Source organism: Miscanthus floridulus, chromosome 1, assembly GCF_019320115.1.
Source record: "Miscanthus floridulus cultivar M001 chromosome 1, ASM1932011v1, whole genome shotgun sequence".
Classification (NCBI taxonomy): Eukaryota; Viridiplantae; Streptophyta; class Magnoliopsida; order Poales; family Poaceae; genus Miscanthus; species Miscanthus floridulus.
The window spans coordinates 118,225,409-118,245,566 of record NC_089580.1 but is presented as its reverse complement, the minus strand read 5'-3'; the positions used below and the strand labels follow the sequence as shown (position 1 = coordinate 118,245,566).

Here is a 20,158-nt window from a genome sequence, read left to right as displayed (position 1 = left end):
TCTATAGATTATCTGGTGCAACGCTAATCGCTATCTACCTTGCTTTGGAAATTTTTCCTCATAGATCCTGTTATTGCTTTATCAACTGAATCCTTAGTCAGTGCCTTGGCTCTGTCCCTTGAATCTTGTTTGTTTTGTCTCCAACCCTTTCAAGTCTCTGGATGTTTATCAGTCTTGATCTCATGTTGCTACTCGACAAGACCAAATCTCATGTTAATCTTTATCTGGTAATCACTTGGGTGGACACAAGACGTATATGGAAATTCGGCAGGAAGTCCTCTGCTCAGTTATCTTTGGCAATTAAGCTGTGATCTCTTGTGTTGTGTTTTGATCTTTGGATCCCCTGCTTGTTGACTCCTAACCTTGTGACTACCTTTGTTGCTATCCCTCCTTCGCATAGTGCTTGCTCCTATGCAACCCAATTTGTGCCACGTGAGATTTCTTGTGGGTTGTATGTTCAGTAATGGTGCCACGATTAGCGATCTACGGTGCCGTGATGAAACCGAGAGCCTCCTGTGGGCGCGCACATAAGGTTGTGCTGCTCGGCACGCGCTGGTATCGAGGTTTCTAGTCATGATCCATTGCAAAACTACACCGATGTGTTATTTTCACGTGAGCTCTTCCTTGGTTATCTCTCCTTATCATGTCAAGAGACCTATATGTCGAACTAGATGCAATAGGACTCCCTTTTGAAGTCGTCCAACGGTTAACCTTTGAAGAACAGGTCACTAATAGGAACATAAACAGACTGCAAGAGGTGGTAGACAATTGACTCTACTCGACGTGACTGTCCCTGTAATGACGTCGGTCATCTAGTGAGCAACATATGTCATTTTCGTTGGATCAGAAAGGTGCACCACACTTAAGGTTGAACAAGTTATCAGTCGGATGATAAATGGACCAAGATATTATGTGCTATAATAGGTCACCTAGTATATATGAGTTCCTATCCAAGTTCTTAATCTTTAGGTGCATAAGGATCACGTAGACGAACCGACCTTCTTTGGTGTGACCCTTTCTGCTAACTTCAATGGCGACCATCTGTATGCTTCGACCACAATTTTTATTACCAAGAGTGAAGATTTAGAACCTTTTTAGTGTTGAGGGACAACTGATTAGTTACTAGTAGGAAAGTTCATCTTCAGTTAGGTAACGACTAATTGGTAACTATGAAGACCAGATCTCACAGAACGATGTTGATCAAGGAAACAGCAAACCTGGCCCTGCAATGCAAGTGCTACTTCTTCTCCAAATGTGCTATCGAGTCAATTCCATCTTGGACAATCACGTATATAGTGCAAGATGTTGTATCAGCTAAGTGTAGAACTAGAGAAAGCATATCCCTAGTTTCGATCAACATCATTGTGCCCCTAGGTACCACAAACGGATTTGTTCAAGGCTCTATTGGACGAGGTGCCAAAGAATATTCAGAAACGGTTCCTTATCTATATAGAGATGCCCTCCATGTGGAGTAATGCTTTGTGCCCTGTGAAAATAGCCCACAAGTCCAATGTTTGTGCATCGTCGAGTTGGTGTCTAAATCAACGGTTGAGGTTGTTTCCTAAGAGGCATGTAAGGAAAATCCTAGCCTCCATCCTCAGTGAGAAAGCTACCGCGGTTATAAAGGAAGAACGAGAAATATGTCCAGATTTTGTGGCACTAAACCGGGTATCTTCAAGCCAGGCGATTAGTGACTCAAACGAAGTTGGATTGACCCCAAACTTGGTGATCTCATTCTTTGCTTAGGACCCTTCAATGTCCTAAGTTGGTTTGAGTATTGGTTGAGTAAAACATCGGATTTGAGAGACATCTGGTCGGCTCGGTTGCTGTCATTTTAGAATAGAGCAGTTTTGGTAGATGAATTGTTTGGATGGTCAAACGGTGTCCGTTTGAGTTGAATTTTGGTGAGTAGTTAGAAGACCCCTGGATCTACATGTCCACCAAAATTTGTGCATATTGGAGCAGTAGTTTGTGAGATACGAATAGAAAATAAAAGGGTACAGAATCTGCAATTTCGCTGTGACTGCGATCATCATTTGCATTAGACGGTTGTGTTTGTCATTCCTGCCAAGAAATTACAACTTGTAGGTGTATTGCTGTTAGACAACCCTCCATGCCCTAGAGAAGACTCCTTGCACCCATGTTTGTGCCGTACCTTTGTCCTCTCATGTCGATAATAGTTGAGCAGTCAAGATGTTCTACAAGTCAACTTGTGCCGTTGCAAGTCAAAAATAGATTGGAAGGGTGTCAAACCGTAGATTTTTGGATTATGATTTTTGAGATATTGATAGGCCTTATAATGGGAGCCTCGATGACAAATGTAGTAAGAAAGCTGGTCTTGCTACGATGCAAGTCAACCTAACTTGCTATGCAACTTCACCACGAAGGCAAATTATACTCAACCTGCTTGGTAGTGAACTAGTCCCTAGTTTTGTGATTACTTGCAACTTGTGTTGTCCTCCAAGCCTCTCTAACATCCTTCTACGTCAATGGTTCTCCAATGCTGACATGCCTTTGGTACCTTATATGTGTTTTTACCCAAGAGGTTGCATCAGATTCAACCCAGATCACTGTTGCAACTTGGATCCAAAGGCTCCCTAAGGAATGATCATCGAGAACGTTGAGCCAACAGAGTCAACTACTACGTTTACCACTCACTCAGCAGACTCAGACCATGCAATATTGTTATCAAAGAAAGAGCACTATGCACATGGAACATTATGTAGCTTTCCATCAGTTGACATTTGAGTGATTGCATCGCTACAACCAGTTTGGATATTGGTTAACTAGCTTCCCATACCCTCAAAGGATGTTTACCCGTTTATGATCACATCCTTTACAAGAAGTTGTGCTTAAGCCACTTTTGTAGAGAACTGCTTTTCAAACCTTGGGAACAAATATAGCACCGTTGCAAGGAATATCTGTCAACAGGCTGTGGTCTAGTGCAAAGTCCATATGGTCTGTGCTATATCCACTTGTGAAGTAGATGTTACAAGTATTTGGTATACACTTGTATCACTCTTCGTACATCGAGGATGAAGTACGTAGGACAGTGCTATCTTGGATTTCTTCCAATGTAATAATGCTTTATGGACGCCAACGAAGGAGATTCTTCAGACAACAGCTTACGATGAAGAGCAAGTATCAGAAAGTGTCGTGACCAAATTAGCCTCTCTAATACTCCAAAGTTAAGTAGCCTAATGCTATCACTGATGTTGGAAACTGGTTGACATGTTTCTCTTCCCTTAAAAGTCTTTTGCACCGAATCTCGGGACGCGATTCCTTTAAGGGGGGAGGGCTGTAACACCCCAGGTGTTTGCCACCAGTTAAGCAATGGGTTGAGCTCAAACATGACATGTCAAGTGGTGATGACGGTGTCAAGATCAATTCTACAAGAGCGAGCTCCAACTTAAACTTGGGCAACACACCTTTGCTTGCTTATTGGCCCTTTTCAGATATTTACCTAAGTAATGTTGAAGGTGCTTCTTTCATGTGCCTCACATCAATTTCCACCCACATGGATGATTGGAAAAGTTTCATAAAGTTTGGAATCAAGAAATCACATGAAATGACAAGTTATGTCCTCGCCTAAATTACTTTATTAGGTGAATAAGAACATGTAATGACAAACAAATATTGCAACCTTGCCCAAACAACTCTACTTACACTTGTGAATAAAAGTTATGAAGGGTTCATGTTGAACAAGTGGCCAGAAAATGCTCCAATAGATCAAAAATGGTAATTTAAGCTTTATCATGATGCTACTTGGACTTAGTTTGAACTATGACTTAGATTGGTTGCATGGCAGTGGAACCTAAATAAAAGTTGAAGTTTGAGTGGAGTAGAACAAACTTTGTTTTTGGACCAAGAGCTAGATCATCTTGTAAGCAAGTCAAACCGAGGCTCCAACTTTGAATCTACTGCGGTTTTCAGAGTCCGAAAAATTGGCTAAGTCTGGGATGCCTGAATTTCACGATTTCAGTTTTCATGTACCCCTCTTCAGAGCCTTGTATCTCTCCAACCAGGCCGAATCAGACTTTGAAGCTTTAATAAAAGTTGGAGCTGGTATGTAGATCTACAACTTTTATTAATAGAGTTTTTGCTAACTCATCGTGGTTTAGGAGTTACGGAGGCACGAAATATGGGTTTCAGTTGTATTTTTGAGATAGAATTGGAGATTTGAATTTCTGAACAGCATCGTCACCGTGCTGGCTGTTCGCGCCGCGTGGCTCGCCTTTGCTGCCCTCGCTGCCACCTGTCGTGCCCTCGCTGCCTCCTTGATGTGCATAAGTGCAGACCCAAGCTCCCCTGCCCTCTCCACTCTCTCCCTCTCCTTTTCCCCATCTGCCGCCAGGAGCCAAGCCAGACCGGTCTGATGCTTCTTCGTTCTTCAGCAAGTTCGTCGCCGTCGGTGCCGCAGCCAGGCTGCTGCTGGCTGCAGCTGGCCGATCAAGGGTCAGGCACGGCCGAGGGCTGGCCACAGCCGGATCCCAGTGCCCCAGGTCCAACCCCGATGCCCCCCTTGCTAGCTGACCCGACGACGCTGTCCCTTCACGGCGTCCGGCGTAGTGAGGTTGAAGAAGACGGAGTGAATCGTAAATAGAAGCTCTTTCATGTGTTCACTTTGCATAAAAGCCAGACACATGTATTTACATATATGGGCTTTGTTGGTTTCTAAGATTTCTAGGGTTCCTAATGCAAAAGTATTTTCCTTTTTTCGGATTACTCTTTTCTTTTGCAGATTTCTGTGCTGAACTTTGGAAAATTGTAATAATTAGTAGAAAAATCGTAAAATAACAAATGTGGACTTTTTGGAATCCTTGTGAAATTCTCTATGCACTAGATCTATAATATGTCAGGTTTTAGTTTAAAGTTATAGCTGTTTAAAGTGGCATGTCAGTTTCTGTCTATGTTTTGGACAGAGATGCAATTATTGGGTTAATTGACCCTTCTAACTATAGAATCATCTTAATATGAGAATAAGAAAGTTGTAGGTAACTTCCTAAGCTTTTCAAAAAGTTATGGTTCATGTTTGTTGGAGGTCTAGAACTATAGTTATGCTTCTCTGAAGATGCTATCAGTTTTCTATACCACTGCTGTTGGGCTGGATTTGCAGTTTTGCTTGTGCAATTATTTTCATGGTGTAAATGATGTTTGCTATGGTTGTAGTGAATACAAAAGTTGTAGCAAATTTCATAATCTTCCTTGTGTTCAAATTGTAAGACCATAGGCCTGATAGTTTAGGAGTTACATGACTTTTAAGTCTTCTGTCGAGTTTTGATTTTATTCTGAGCAGATTTGAAAGATGCTAGTGTTTGATCTAGTTAGGATTTGAATGAGTTTTTGGTGATAATAACAAAGTTGTATATAATTCATGTATCTAGATTCTGTTAAAATTTGGTGGTATTTGGCCAAGTAGTTTGTGAGTTATGCCTGTTTAAAGTTGAGTTACAGAATTGATTACTCTCGGTCTTGTTTAGACCAGTTTCTGTAAATGGGTATATTTGACTTAGTTAACTTGAGAATCATGCTAAGATGATTAAATATGAATTGTAGATAATTTCATAAGATTTCCAGAATGTCTTCTTGCAAGTCATTTGGATTTGTGTAACTCCAGTTATAGCTAAATCTTGTAGCTGCTGTTTGCATGTCCAGAAATTGATAGATTCCAATTATAGTTGTTTGCTTGTATATTGCTAAGTGTGGCTCATACCTTTGATGATGGTTGAGTTAGAGTACCTGAGATCTTGGGAAACTTGTGTCATGCTTGGTGTTGTCATCTTCTTTGCTATCGTGGCATTATAAATTGTGCGATATTTAAAGTAAGCAATGCGAAGTGCTTGTGCATGTTAACGTAACCTTGTGCTTGTCTTACTTACTGCATGCGCTGCATTATCTATTGCACTTCCATGTATTCATACACATGCATCTTGCATCTCATTTAGGTACGCTAGATGAACCACGTGAAGGATGTGATGTGGAGTCAAACCCGAAGACGGTGTTTGGTGGATCTATCCCGAAGATGGAAGGACTAAGCAAGTGCTAGGACCGGAGATGTCACCAAGTCGGTGCAAACTAACTGAACTGACTTGTGTCGGATCCCAGGCAAGCCCCGGAGCATTTTAAGTCTCCCAGTATTTTACAAATGATTACTTAAGTACTTATGATTGATGCATTAGGTTATAAGAATTGAATGGAACCACTTGATGCATATAAATTCCTTGTCCAGATATTACACCTTTAACCGGTATAGGTCCAGGATCGAATATATGCTTAGCCATGCTTAGACCGGTAGAAGTCGGGTGATATCCTATCACCTGCGAGATATAGGTGGATACCGGAGCACGGTTGGCTATATTTGCTATCGTGGAAAAGAACCATGGGGTAAAAGTAAATCGAGGCCGGGCGGAGTCTATGTGTAGGTTGACTCATGTGATTCCGTCTGTGTCGATTAAGGACCGTACCGTTGTTGGCGCTTCTGACAAGATTGAACGCATGCCTCTCACTTAGCTGGCCGGATAACTCGTTCCGACCGCGAAGCCGAGTAATTCAACTCAGGCCGGGAACCGTTCTGTTGTGCGCTCCTTCCGGGGAACGATCAGACTGAGCCCAAGGGCAGGCTTGGCCTGAGCATCCTGGCATCTGGTGTTCCAGATTGTGCGGCGCGGTACGGACCCGCGAAATGTGTACCTGAGTTGTACCAAAGGTGACCTAAGACTATCGTGGCTAGTAGATCTGGGTTTGTGTTAGGAATAAATTCCCAGCTGGTTGAAAACGATTCGAATCGCCGTCTCTCTCGGATAGTGAGAAACTTGGCTAGTCCCAACATCGTAGTAATTGGATTATGGAATGTGATGGTTCGGATAAACATGGAATTACTATACCTGCTATGGTTACTATTGTATGCTCTAAAAAGATATACCACATGTTTGGCACATGATAGTTGCTAATCTAGAGATGGATAGTTATAATTAACTTGATGACAGAATTATAATTGTATAATTGAGTTAATCGCTTTTTATGCAAATTGTTGTCGAGCTACCTCCACTTATAAAGCCTTGCATACTCCTTGGAGTCAATTTTATTTCTGGTCATGACGGGTAAGTCTAGCTGAGTACATTCGAGTACTCAGGGTTTATCCCACCATGTTGCAGGTGAGGTTTCGGCCTGCTGAAGTTGGTGGCTAACTGCCGATGGGCTCGGTGACTCTATATTCACTTCTCATCTACATGCTTTTGTCTGAGGATGTCACTTATGCTAGCAATGTATTTGGAACTTATATTAATGTAATCATTTGAAAGCTATCTTGTTTTCACCAATCGATTTTGAAACCCCAAACTTGTACTATTAATTGTGAACTCATTGTAATATTATTTCCGCTGCAACTCTATGTATGTGATGTGTATTTGCTTAATCACGCGATCTTGGTTGTGATGTTGATTTACCGAGGTCCTGCGTGACACTCGGCGGACTACCGGGTTTATATAAGTGAGAGTATACGCGTGTCAACATGTTAAGCGGGGACAGCCGTACTTGATCTTGCATAAATTGGGTGGTTCTGTCACACTTCACCCGACCCCTCCGTACGCTTGAAACCGGGAATACGGAATACGGGCGTAGAACTTTGAGTAAAACTGGACGAACTGGCAGACCCTATGCCTCGGTGGCTACGGTGTTTTCGTTCACCAGAAAAACCATGCTCAAACACCCCTTGTTCACGTCTGCCTTCTCAAGAAGGGTTCGGAGGGGTCCGCCTACAGAGTCTCTCCCAAAGGAGAAGCTGTCAGGTTCCCTAAGTTAATTAAACGGCTCGGATCGCCACCGAGACACGAAAAACAAAGAATAGCAATTCTTATGCAGGTTACTCCAACCTCATCGCGAACATCAGGGTCCGAACCCCGCGTGGACACATTTGGTAAGAGCCTTTCGTCACTCATACCGCCAAGGTAACGTTGCCGACCCCGCCTTCGTTTCGATTATATTATACGTAGGCAAAACATCCCAACGCTTCGTGTTGCACCACGAAATGGCTGTCACCTCATTCGATATAGGCGACCACAGGCCAAGGTTCGAAGGTCAGCCCACGAAGGGCTCGAGGCCGCCTCATGCCAAACAGAGCCAGGGAGAGATAACCGAGACAAGCCCCAACGGCCCTGCCTGACCCTGCTCAGAAGCGGACAGGGACATCTCGACCTTCTCTTGTTCAATTCTAACCCCGAGCCAAACCCACAGAATCTCCATTGAGGAGAGCCCATCGGGCCCCCTGAGCTTACCGAACGACTCAGGCATCTGCCGGGAGGCGGGTTAAGAAGTTATGGAGTGCCACCAGAGGGCTCTGCCGACCCCATCAGCAAATGATGGACCCAGATTCCACACGAACATACCCATTAGTGAGCTCGTTGAGCGCGACACTCGAGCCGTTGAGGCAAGTGTCGTTCACTCAGCCCCTCTGATTGCGAAAACCGAGGACGGGGTAACACGCAACTAACAGCCGACCCTTATTAGACCCTAACAAGGCTCGGGGGCTCGAGCCAAACAATATAGGGACACAGGTTCAAAGGCCCCACCTTGCCGAGCCCATAGACTCCCCAGTTGGGGATTTCTGTTGGAAGACAGGGCGGGGAATATTGCGATGATATCCATGGACTTCGTCGACCCTGTCACCAAAACCACAGTTCTGATCTCCAGTAACCCCCGACCCTAGCAAATGCAGGGGGTCGGACCTTACTCGGGGGCTGGTTAAGGTACGGCTACCTCCTTTCTTTCTTTCGGAACAATCTCCTCGCATTATAACCAGCGGTATAATTCAGGGGAATAGATTGGTAAGATCATAAAAAATCAAACAAAACGAAATTACGACGCAAAATCACGAAAAGCGTCCAGACTCGAAAAAAACTGACACTTGTCCACATATTACACATAAGTTGTTCTCAAAATTGTTCGACTAATTACTCCCGCAGAGGGAGAATCATCTCTTTCAGATTGTCTGCCAGGTTCTTCACAAGGGGAGCAACCATCTTCTCCATTTCCTCTAGCTCATCATCCTTGTAGGTGGACGGGAAGCCTTCGCTCATCACCTTCAGGTTTATTTCCTTCTCGTAATGGGCATGGGCGACGGTGAAGGCCTGGGTAATCCCAGCGTGAAAGGCACTCTCCTCAAGCTGGCCCACCCGAGCCGTGATACCTACGACACGAGCCGCGAGCGGGCTGGTCTCCACCGGCTCCGTCACATTCAGGGCATCAAGGACCACCCCGACCGTAGCCTGTAGAAGATCATGCTCATCGCTCTCAACCTGAAGGGCCCTTCGTGCATAGGCAGCCTCTTTTTCTAGCTTGATGGAGGCGTTTTCAGCACTCAACCTTCGGTTCACCGCGTCACCGAGCTCCGCCCGGAGAGAGCGGACCACCGCGACATCCTCGTCCACCTTCTGCTGAAGGGCCGTGGCCCTACTCTTGGCCTCCCGCCAGAGTTCCCACTCCATCTCTAGCTCCTTTAGGACTTCGCCGGCCTTCTCATTGACCGCGGCATTCCTCTGCAGCAGCTCGTCTCGCTCTTTCTGGAGCCTAGCAATCTCCTCCCCATCCAGCTTAGACCTCGCTGACAGATCCTCGAACATCTCATGGGCCTCCTCCACGTCCTGACGCGCCTGGGCCTCTCGCTCCTGGGCGGTAGTAAGCTGGGCGGCCATGTCTGCTCGCAGCCGGGCCTCCTCGAAAAGGCGATCCCTCTCCGCCTTCTGATCACGGAGAAATTGGGACTTTTTCCGGCTATGAGCAACAAGAATCTAAAGAGGAAGAAGACCGGTATCAGAAAAGCGAAAACACAAAAACATGCGCAGAAAGAAGAAAGCCCAGCAAATACCTGAGTAGTACGAATAACAATCTCATGGAGGGCTCCTCTAGCCTAGTCCAGGGCATTCAACATGGTCGAGATCCCAATGTCAAGACCCTCCCGCTCCATGCTCTCGGAATGATCATCGAGCAAGAAATGGCCGACGTTGGGTCCTGAGCAGCCATCCACTGGAGCGGCGGCTCCCCCCGCGTGGGGGAGCGGTCTCCTCCCGACAAAGGGGCCGGGGGCGGCTCCCTCCTGACCCTATGTGGCACCACTACCGTGCTCGAGGATCCTCCGACTAGATCCTTCTCCAGCTAGGCCACTTCGAGCGCCACGGGCGGATCCACCTGGGCCCCCGGTGGCGCGGATTGCACTACGCCCTCGTGCGCTACCATGGCCGTACCCGGCTGGTCCAGGCTTGGCGCAATCACGACCGCCTCCACCGGCGGTATACGGCCCTCGGCTGGCTGTACCACGTCCGCCATGGAGGAAGCCGCCTGCTCGGTAACCTCCGCGGGCGTGGGCGCCACCACAGACGCCGTCGGGTCGGCCAACGCGGCCCCGACGTCGGCATCACTCCTGCCCGAAACAGGGGTGATGGCAGGCGACGCCATCTGTCCTGCTTGAATGACGAGGCTCTTCTTGGGCGCCAGCCCCAGGGGGTGACCCGTCCGCAAGAACCTTCACAAAGGTAATAACCATTAAGTCAAAACAAAAATAGAAAAAGGATGAAAACAGAGGAATCAGCAGCTTACGTTGACGTCCTCGGGCGGCGGAAGCGTTTTGGGGATGGATCCCTAGATCCCTGCCCTGACTCATCTGGGCAGGACCGTTTCATGCCTGCCCCCTGCTCCGGGGCAGGGGGGTTCATCTCGTCGGGCGCGGCACCAGAGTCGCTCCCCTCCATCGTCTTGTCGGGCGCGGCACCGGAGCCGTCCCCCTCCATCGTCTCACGGGGTGCAGCACCAGAGCTGCTCCCCTCCATCGTCGCCTCAGGGATGGCGGCGGCAGGCCCGCCCTCCTCCGTCCACCGGTCCTCGGCCGGCACGCCATGCGAAGCGGTGGATTCGCCGGCCTCCACTGACCACATCGATCTACTTCCCTCCGCGTGGAAAGGGAAGGGCCCCTACACGGATGGGTGGCCACTCGTCAGCGTGTCCTCGTCCTCTAGGATGCCCCAATCCACGCCGACGGCTACCTCGTCGTCATCATCATCGTCATCGTCGTCGTCCTCACTGCTCACGTCCTCTCCCTAATCCCGTGCCTCCTGCTTCAGTCGTTTCGCCTTCTTCATCTCTTCCTTTGCTTTCTTGTCCCGCTCGGCCGTGAGTCGATTCGCCGCCGCCACGACCTTGTCCTTCGGCAGTGGAACCGGGCTGTCCTTAAAGACCAGCACCCTCGGCTGGTCCCAACGTCATAAAGCAAGTGTTAAAAAATGGAGATCCAGGAAAAAAGAAAAGAGCACGGGAGAGGAGGGCTTACGAATTCAAAGAATCCAGGCTCCGACCGCATTGGGGGGTGTCCGGGCACCGGATACACAATGTCGAGGACCCTGCCTACAGAATCCTTCATCGGCTCCATCGCCTCCTTGATGCGCTGCGCCACTTCCGAGTAAGGGAGCGCCTCGTCAACAAGCACCGTCCCCTCGAACGATATCCCGAGCATCATCCGATGCAGGGGAAGCACACGCGCCATCAGGGGCGCCACCCTCCTAGCGTGGTAAGCACCGATAATCCCTGTCCCCTTTACACCTCGACCCTTCAGGGCTTGGAGAGCGGAAAGAAGGTCGGAGATGTGTTTCTTGTCTTTGGACTGGACGCCCCAGCCCCACGACTCCAGAGAGTCCACAATAAGACGTCCAGTATACTTCGGTAGGGTGGCACTCGCATCATCCCTAACGTAAAACCACTACGAGTACCATCCCTTGTTGGATGTCGCCAGACGCATGTATGGGTCACCCTTCGACCGGGTATGGCACAGATGAATGCTGGCACATCCCATCGGCGCGTTCACGTCTTTCCCCCCAATTTTCCTCTTTGACAGACTAATGTTAAAGAAATACCGCCACAGATCAAAATGGGGATCGATCCCTAGGAAACCCTCGCACAGGGCAACAAACGCTGCCATGTGCTGAATCCCATTGGGAGTTAGATGCTGCAGCTCTACCTCATAGTAATCCAACAGCCCCTGAAGGAATCTATGCGCGGGTACCCTGAATCCCCGCTCATGGAAGATGGCAAAAGAGATGACATACCCTTCAGGCGGCACCGGCTCACCCTCGTCGCCAGGTAGCAACCACTCCTGGACGGCGGACAGTGGACGGAGAAGGCCACGGCGGACGAGGCCCTCCAGGCGCCGGGAGGTGATGCTTGATGTGCCCCACAACTCCATTAAAGCAGTAGGGGGGAAGGGCAGGCGCGAGCTTGACGGCGGCTGGAACACGAATGCAGGCCGGTCGATGGTGGCGATGCGGGCGCGAGAGGCTGGGACGATTGGCGGCAGATGTTTCAGAACGCAAAGGCAGGGGAGCGAAATACGGAACCTTGGGGGCGAACCCCATGGTTTTATAGGGGGTGACGGACATGAGAAGGGCAACCGTCTGCCTCGATCTCCGGGCCTGCCACGCGCGCCACCGCGTCATGTCGCGGGACACGCGCCCGCAGTCCCTATCCTCTCACCCCAAAAATCTCAGCGGACAATTCGCCTTCCCCAGGCAAATCCGAACTCTCTACCCACCTGGGAAACGCAAGCCACGAAGGCCTGTTCTTTTCTCTTCGGCCCACCTAGGGCCCAGAAGCTCGCCGGCCGGCCCAACTAAGGAAGGATCCGCGAACGATTCGAAATCAAGGGCAGAAGCACCAGTTAGGTCAGCCCCGAATTAGTTCCCAGCGAATGGGATGCCACGACCCACTCGGGAAAACATCCAGTTGATAAAAACTAAGTCCTTCAGCCTTATCCGCAAAAGGACCGATACAACCCCCCGGGCGACTCTACTCGAATCACCCGGGGGCTCGGGGGCTACACCCATCGGGTGCGCTCGCGCGCACCCTCTGGCGAAGTAACTTCGACGAAGTCAAAAAACACTCTCTAGGCGGTTCTACTCGAATCACCTAGAGGCTCGGAGGCTACTGTCGGGGACCTAATACCGGGGTACCCCGGAAGATGGAACCAATAACCGCCAAACGTAAAAAACTTCTGGACGCATAAGGGCGCCGTTTCATCCCACATTCGGGTAAACAGGAGATTGGTTCTGCCTCGCCCGACGCCTTTTGGAAGATAACTCTGCCTCGCCTGAGGGCTCAAGGTTAATCTCCGTCTCGCCCGACGCCTCGAAGACGGGCTCGGTCTCACCCGAGGGCCAAGGGATAAACTCCGTCTCGCCCGACGCCTTGAAGGCGAGCTCGGTCTCGCCCGAGGGCTGAGGGATAGGTTCCGCCTCGCCCGACCCCGGAGGGGCGAGGTCGGTCTCACCCGAGAGATAAGAATTGGTCTCCATTTCGCCCGACGGCCAGGAACGAATCTCACCCTGCTCCATATCTAAAGATTGGATTCATCCTCCCTAACAACTTCTCCCCATTCCCTCGAGATAATAAGTACAGGGTAAGACAAGACGTTCGGGTCAACCGTGGCTCCAAAGACCATACCCTGTGCCCTGGCAGGAAAAGTACTGCCAGGGGATGACAGGACAGGTGCTTTAGACCCTTCCGGACGGCGCAGAGCCCAAAAGGTTGTACAGGTGCGTGCTCCTCGCCCTATAGAGTTGTAGGCGCCGCCTTTAGCTCTGGGACACGCAACCCAATGAAGATACACGACAACCGCTACACTCCAGAAAAGGACTTAATATCTCCACGCACGACGGGAATTCCGTCACCACGCTGTAGACCCGAGGGAGCGGCGCCCGCTTCCCGACCCCTCAGTTCCAAAGCCAGAAGGCCTTGACCTTGGCGTTACTCTGGACCCCGATCCCTCGACACTCCGACGAAGACTCACAAGAACCAGAAGACGTGCGGAGCAAGGCTGGGAAAGGCTAATAAGTCAAAACCACTGTACTACAGCTCATACCCTGAGCAGGACAACATTCTATAATCAACCTGACACTCTATAGGGACATCAACAGTGTTGTAGGCACTTGTCTTCCTTAGCACTCATCAGAATGAAGGACCAGGCCGGGTAGACGCCCTCATCCTTGTAAAGCCACCCCCTTGATCTATAAAAGGGGATGTGCCTATTCCATAAAGGAGGACGAACTCAGGAAAGACCGAACGATACGACGCACTCATAGACACGGTCAAGCGGCTATGAAGCTCTTGACCACCTTTCAACCCTTCCATCAGAGACTTGGGACCAGTCCCTCTCTCGATCGTTTGTACCCCTTACTACAGACCATTCACGGTGCTAATAACACGAGCAGCAGCAAACTGGACGTAGGGACATTCGGCCCGAACCAGTATAAATCTTGTGTCCTTTAGCGCACCATCCGAGCCTAACGCGCATTACTATAAATTTACTTGCCGGTGCTTGTACGAAACACCGACAAATCACATCTAGGAGAAATTAGCATTTATGAATCAATCGAAGTTAGGGAAATCAAAGAAGAACAAATCAAGTACAACCAGTAGATGATTCCCATTGCAATGCCACCAGACAACCATACCTCCTTGGCTCCACCTATAGTTTTAGAGAGAATTAGAAATTTATGGATCGATAAGATTAATGGGAAATATGAATGAACATCACAAAGATAAAAAAAGAGAATCAAATCAAATTGAGTGGATCAGGATATGTCTGGATCTTGGATTTAGACATCAGCGACATTGCGTATCTACATGATGGAGCAAAAAAACTAATAACTGTGATGGAACAACTCCACATATTCACTACATTAGGCAGCACAACTGACAAAGGCAAGATGAACATGTTCGTAATGTAGATTAATATACTGCCTAATATCTGAAGATCCCATCAATAATCGCTTTCAGTCTCCTTCCATGGAACACACACAAAAAAGGAAAAAAAACAAACTATTGGATTACAAATCAGAAGAAGGGGCTCAGGGAAGGGAGAGGGAAGAACCTACAGGTGGCGGAGCACAGAGATCCAGTGAGGTCGCCGCCGCGCGGCATGGGGCGGGCCGGCCAAAGCGACTCCGCGCGGCCTGGCGAGGGCCGCCGTCGCGGGGCGGGCGCAGGCGGCGATGGCGCGACGAGCTGTGGGTGAGGGCGACGACGGGGGCACAGCAAATGCGGACGACGGTGGCCGGCGCGCGTGGAGCGAGGGGGATCGCACGGGGAGGTTACCGCACGGGTGGACAGAATAGAGCCAGCGGCTTTGGTGTCGTACCAGGGGTGCATGAGAGCGAGCGGCTTTGATGGACGGAATAGAGCGAGCAGCTTTGGTGTCGTACCGGCATGCATAGAAGCGAGCGGCTTTGATGTCGTATATGTGGATAGAATAGTTATGAATGTTTTAGTTATAGAGATACAGATACGTGGGTTCTCGCACTTCGTTTTGTTTACCGCGGGAAGGGGCGAGCGGGCGCACGGAAAGTGCCTACGCACAGGCGCTAGGCGAGTGGGTCGTGGCGCTGGTGCGCAAGGACGCGAACGGTGGATAGCATGCGGTGTGTGGGGGGCGGGGCCTGCGAGGAGGGCGTGTGTGCCACCGGGGGAGGGACTACTAACCATGGCATCGAGTGGCACCATCCCTTGCTTCAATCGCATATGTCCGGACAAGTGAATATAGAGTAGTCTCAGCCTCTAGGTAAAGTGGCTATTCTTAATAAAAAACTTACATCGACATGTGTCGTAACAACATTTCTAGCTAACGGACATAACTATAATGGGGTACAAGGGTGTGAATTGAAGAAATGAAGTGGTACCATAAAAGGCACATCAACTTTTTTTTAGTGGTGAGAACGGAATTTGTAACGCTTTTAGTGGCCGGTGAGGAATTGTCTCAACTCTTTAGGTTGAGGGTAAATCAGAGTTTGCTAGAAGAAACTTAAATACATATCGTATCTTACTACAATAGTTTATGGGTTTTCTCGTAGTAGTTTAAATTATGTTCTTTACAATTAGACACCCCTCTCTTGTATACTCAGGAGACCTTAATTCAGAGAGCCCATTCGACCATTGGATGCTGGACAACAGATGCGTATGAGGGCAGACCCAACCAGTAGTTTTTATAGCATTGAATATCATGCAAGTAAGCAAAAATACTGATGTGGCGCTACACTTAATGAGGAGAAGGTGAAAAGAGGAAGACATCGTTTCTCCCCTTAGGTAATTAGAATTTGTACATCATCAAATTTGGACTTCGCCCGTTTATCATTCCGCAAAAGGGATTCGCTAGAAGAAGAGTGCGGTGACACAGAAGCTGCAACCCCTGTTTGCTTCGCTGAAATTTGGCTTATACTGATTTATTATGAGAGAAAAACATTGTTCGTTCGCTGAAAAGCATTGTTGAAGTAGTTGAAGCGAATAGTTAATTTAAGAGACCATGCCATGTCAGAAGACTGTCTTATAGGCCCTCGTTCGGCTTGCTGATTTTGGCTGAAACTGGCTAAAAAACACCGTTCTAGGCTAAATTGTTGTGAGAGAAAAATACTGTTCCAGCTAAAGAAAACCTGAACAAACTGGCTTCTAGGTAAGCCGAACAGGGCCTATAAACACATGAATCAAACTAGATATGACGATGGAATAGAGTAGTTGGGACTTGCGATTGGACTAAGAGAAAGTATAATAACAGGCTGTAAGCTGGCTAAATGCTAACGTGGAGGAGAGAGGGGAGGAAAGAGAGGAGAAGCGGACCGTAAGTTTACGGCCAGTTTGTGCACAAGAACCAAGAAACTCTATGAAATATACAAGTAGAGCCATATATTAATAGTAAAGAGCTAACTATTATATGAGCTGGATGAGAAAAGGCTAATAGGAACCTTATAGCCGACAAACCGGCTGTATTATTAGCCTTACTCTAAGGGTAGTCCCAGCCTTTCTATAGCAATTAATTAGGTGCCAATTAAATAAAATTGTGATGGGATATTTGAATTAAGAAAAAAAAGAAAGTATTTTTTATAAGAAATTATGTCTACACGGAAATTAAAGATGGCAAAATAATTTACTGAGAATATGATTTATTTATTATATTATATTTTGTATATATGACCTGGCAAGTATGGACTGCCCTAATAAAGCATGGGCCGGAATGTGCGTTGAGACTTGAGACCCTGCCGCGCGAATCTTGATGAACCTGCTAGCGCACGATGGTGCAGGCGGACACAAAACCAAGAGGCACTCGAACTCGACGCGGAGGCGGAGGCGACGCGGGTACAGAGTAGAGAGGTCGAGGTCAGAGAGCCGTCGTCAAACGAAGGGAAAGTGAAGAGGAAGGGCGCGGTTTTGCCGGCGCCGGTGGTGGAGGAGGAAGCAATCCTGCTCGGCTGGCGCTGAGGTACTCAGGTGCGATCCACTCCTCCTCCTCCCCTCATCTCCCACTCGCTGCGATTAGAGAGGTCGTGATGATTTCTTCCCCAAGCCTAGCGCGGCAACCGGAGAAAGTTTAGACGGCTTCTGCTGCCGCGGCTGCTGCGATCTAAGGGCTAGGGTGTAGGGTCAAAGGGAGGGGATTGTGCCAGGGGCAAAACTCCTGGATTCGATCGTAATTATTACTGGAGCATTCCCTATGTAGTACTCTGAGTTAACCAATCCAAGTGCTCTGGCCTTACGACTTATTGGTCGAATCACCGTACCTAGGGTTTCGTTTTCCTAAACTTTGGGACTATAATTCGGCATCGCAGTATAGTGAAAAACAACTCTAGTCTAGCTATATAACAAAGGAGCAATCCTGGTTCTAACATCCTCCTGCCTGCATAATAAAATAGTAATATCTTGGGTTGACATAGGTATACTGCCTTCTCTATGTGCTTGCTGATATAGGTATACTGCCTTCTCTATGTGTTTGATTACTACTGCTTGTAGTCACAGTCCATTAATAACAATCGTCTCTTTGTTGTCCCATTTTAAGTTACTAACATCACGCTTTACTTACCTTCAGAATTAGAGTAATCTGGACTGATAAAGCACTCTGACAAGATGAGCGACAATCTGATGGATAAAGTCAACGCCCTTGGTGAGCGGCTCAAGATAAGCGGTGCAGAAGTTAGCCGGAAGATGTCAGTTGGCGTCAGCAACATGAGTTTCAAGATGAAGGAGTTCTTCCAGGGCCAGAACATGGCGGACAAGATTGTTGACGAAGCCACGTTGGAGACCATGGACGCCCCCGATTGGGCTACCAACCTTGAGATATGCGACATGGTGAACACCGACAGGGTCAACAGCGTTGAAGTCATCCGGGCTGTCAAGAGAAGAATTATGTTGAAGAATCCACGGGTGCAGTATCTATCTCTCGTCCTACTTGAGACCATTGTTAAGAACTGCGACAAGGCTTTCTCTGAGATTGCTGCTGAGCGGGTGCTTGATGAGATGGTCAAGCTGATTGATGATCCGCAGACTATAGTTAACAACAGAAACAAGGCTCTTATGCTTATTGAAGCATGGGGAGAATCCGGAGATGACCTCCGCTACCTTCCAGTGTATGAAGAAACGTACAAGGTAAATACAAAGTAATGCTCTGCTGTTGAATCAGCTTAATGCAATTTAACCTGAAACAGTGGCTTGCAACTGATCTGGAAAGCAGCAGATCAAATTATGCTGGTTATGAATGACATCAGGATATCAGATAGGATTATTGACATGGAATTGCTTATTCCTGTTATGTGCATGAACAACTGACATGAAATTTTCTTATTAACATTACCTTATTGATTAATGGTTTACTATGCATTCATAACAGTGTTGTGCCTCGCATAATCGGTACCCGTGTTGTCAGGCTTGTGGATTTCTCTTACTTGAACTCATGTGGTTATTGCCTTTTTGTATTCTTTGCAGAGCTTAAGATCTAGGGGAATTCGCTTTCCTGGGCGTGATGATGAGAGCCTAGCACCAATATTTACTCCTCCTCGTTCAGTACCTGCAGCTGAACCATATTCTGAGGTAGCACAAGAAGGATATCAGGAGATTCCAGATGAGAGTTTTGCTCCAGCTCGCACTGCCCCTGCTGTGCAAGTAAATGAGGCTTTTGAGGTGGCTCGTAATAGTGTCGAGCTTCTTTCCACAGTATTATCTTCCTCTCCGCAGAAAGAAGTTTTACAGGTTAGTTGTTATTAGTCCCCGTTGATTATGGCTTAGATGACTTGGTTAATGTCTGCAGCACATATTTCGTCCAAAGCACGGTGTTGATGTTTCCTTGACAAATTTATCTAGGATTATACATGAAGAAATTTTCTTTATTTTCTGATTACTGCAGGCACATGGTAATATGTGGAATTAACTGAATAGGGATTTCCTATTTGCTTATCTTATAGATATCTGATTCAATGCTAGATTACTGCTGTTTTGTCGTCACATATGTGTTGACCGTACCACATATGTTATGCAGGATGAATTGGCAACCACTCTCGTTCAACAATGCCAACAATGTCAATACACGATCCAGAGGATCATCGAGACGGCTGGTGATAATGAGGCTCAGCTATTTGAGGCATTGAGCATTCACGAGGAACTGCAGAAGGTCCTGTCCAAGTATGAAAAGCTCAAGGAGCCTGTTTGTGTTGAGCTAGAGCCCGAGCCAGCGATGATTCCAGTTACCGTGGAGCCTGAGGAATCCCCCCGCACTGTGAGCAAAGAAGACGCCCATGTAAGGAAACCAGCAGGTTCTGGAGATCAGTCCGGTCGGGATGACCTGCTCCAGGATCTAGATGACATGATATTTGGTAAGAAAGGTGCTACCTCGTCTCATCAGGACACTACTCCCAGAAAGGATAACAAGGATGATTTCATCAGCTTCTAACTGCTAGATATATAATAAACATGTAACCAGTTGTGAGGTTCTGCCTTTCCATCTGTTAGTTGTTGCTGATGTGTGGCGTGTGCGTCTTTATCAGTTTTTTTTTTTTGGGTTGGTTACTGGGACATGAGTTGCTTGCTGTACATAAATGGATTTGTGTAATGTAACCGATTGGCAGATATGGCATATGAGTTTCCATACTGGATTCAGAAGCTATGCATTGGACATGTATCTTAGATATGCTTGGTAGATGATCTGCATGCCGAAGCTGCTCCCATGGCATTGCTGCCGTACGTTTTCTTTGTAGCTGGTGCATTAAGAACATGTGAACTCCCTCTTTTCTTTGATAGCTGGTGCATTAAGAACATGTGAACTCCCTCTTTTCTTTGATAAAATAAATTGTTGACTTCGGCAGGTATA

General features: G+C 47.8%; 1 protein-coding gene across 1 annotated transcript; it reads left to right on the top strand.

Moving 5' to 3' along the window:
- The first annotated feature begins 17,275 nt into the window (after window positions 1–17,275).
- LOC136539342 (TOM1-like protein 1) lies at window positions 17,276–19,938 on the top strand. Its single transcript, XM_066531299.1, has 4 exons — window positions 17,276–17,292; window positions 17,888–18,444; window positions 18,781–19,044; window positions 19,331–19,938. Exons 2-4 carry the CDS (start codon window positions 17,926–17,928, stop codon window positions 19,739–19,741), a joined length of 1,194 nt encoding a protein of 397 aa, XP_066387396.1. The 5' UTR covers window positions 17,276–17,292; window positions 17,888–17,925; the 3' UTR covers window positions 19,742–19,938.
- Window positions 19,939–20,158: the final 220 nt, after the last annotated feature.

Bases quoted from the DNA above. Each gene is read 5' to 3' on its own strand.
- LOC136539342 (XM_066531299.1), top strand. From the start codon at position 17,926: ATGAGCGACAATCTGATGGATAAAGTCAACGCCCTTGGTGAGCGGCTC. The intron at 18,445-18,780 runs GTAAATACAAAG...TATTCTTTGCAG, and splicing joins TGTATGAAGAAACGTACAAG to AGCTTAAGATCTAGGGGAAT. The intron at 19,045-19,330 runs GTTAGTTGTTAT...TATGTTATGCAG, and splicing joins CGCAGAAAGAAGTTTTACAG to GATGAATTGGCAACCACTCT.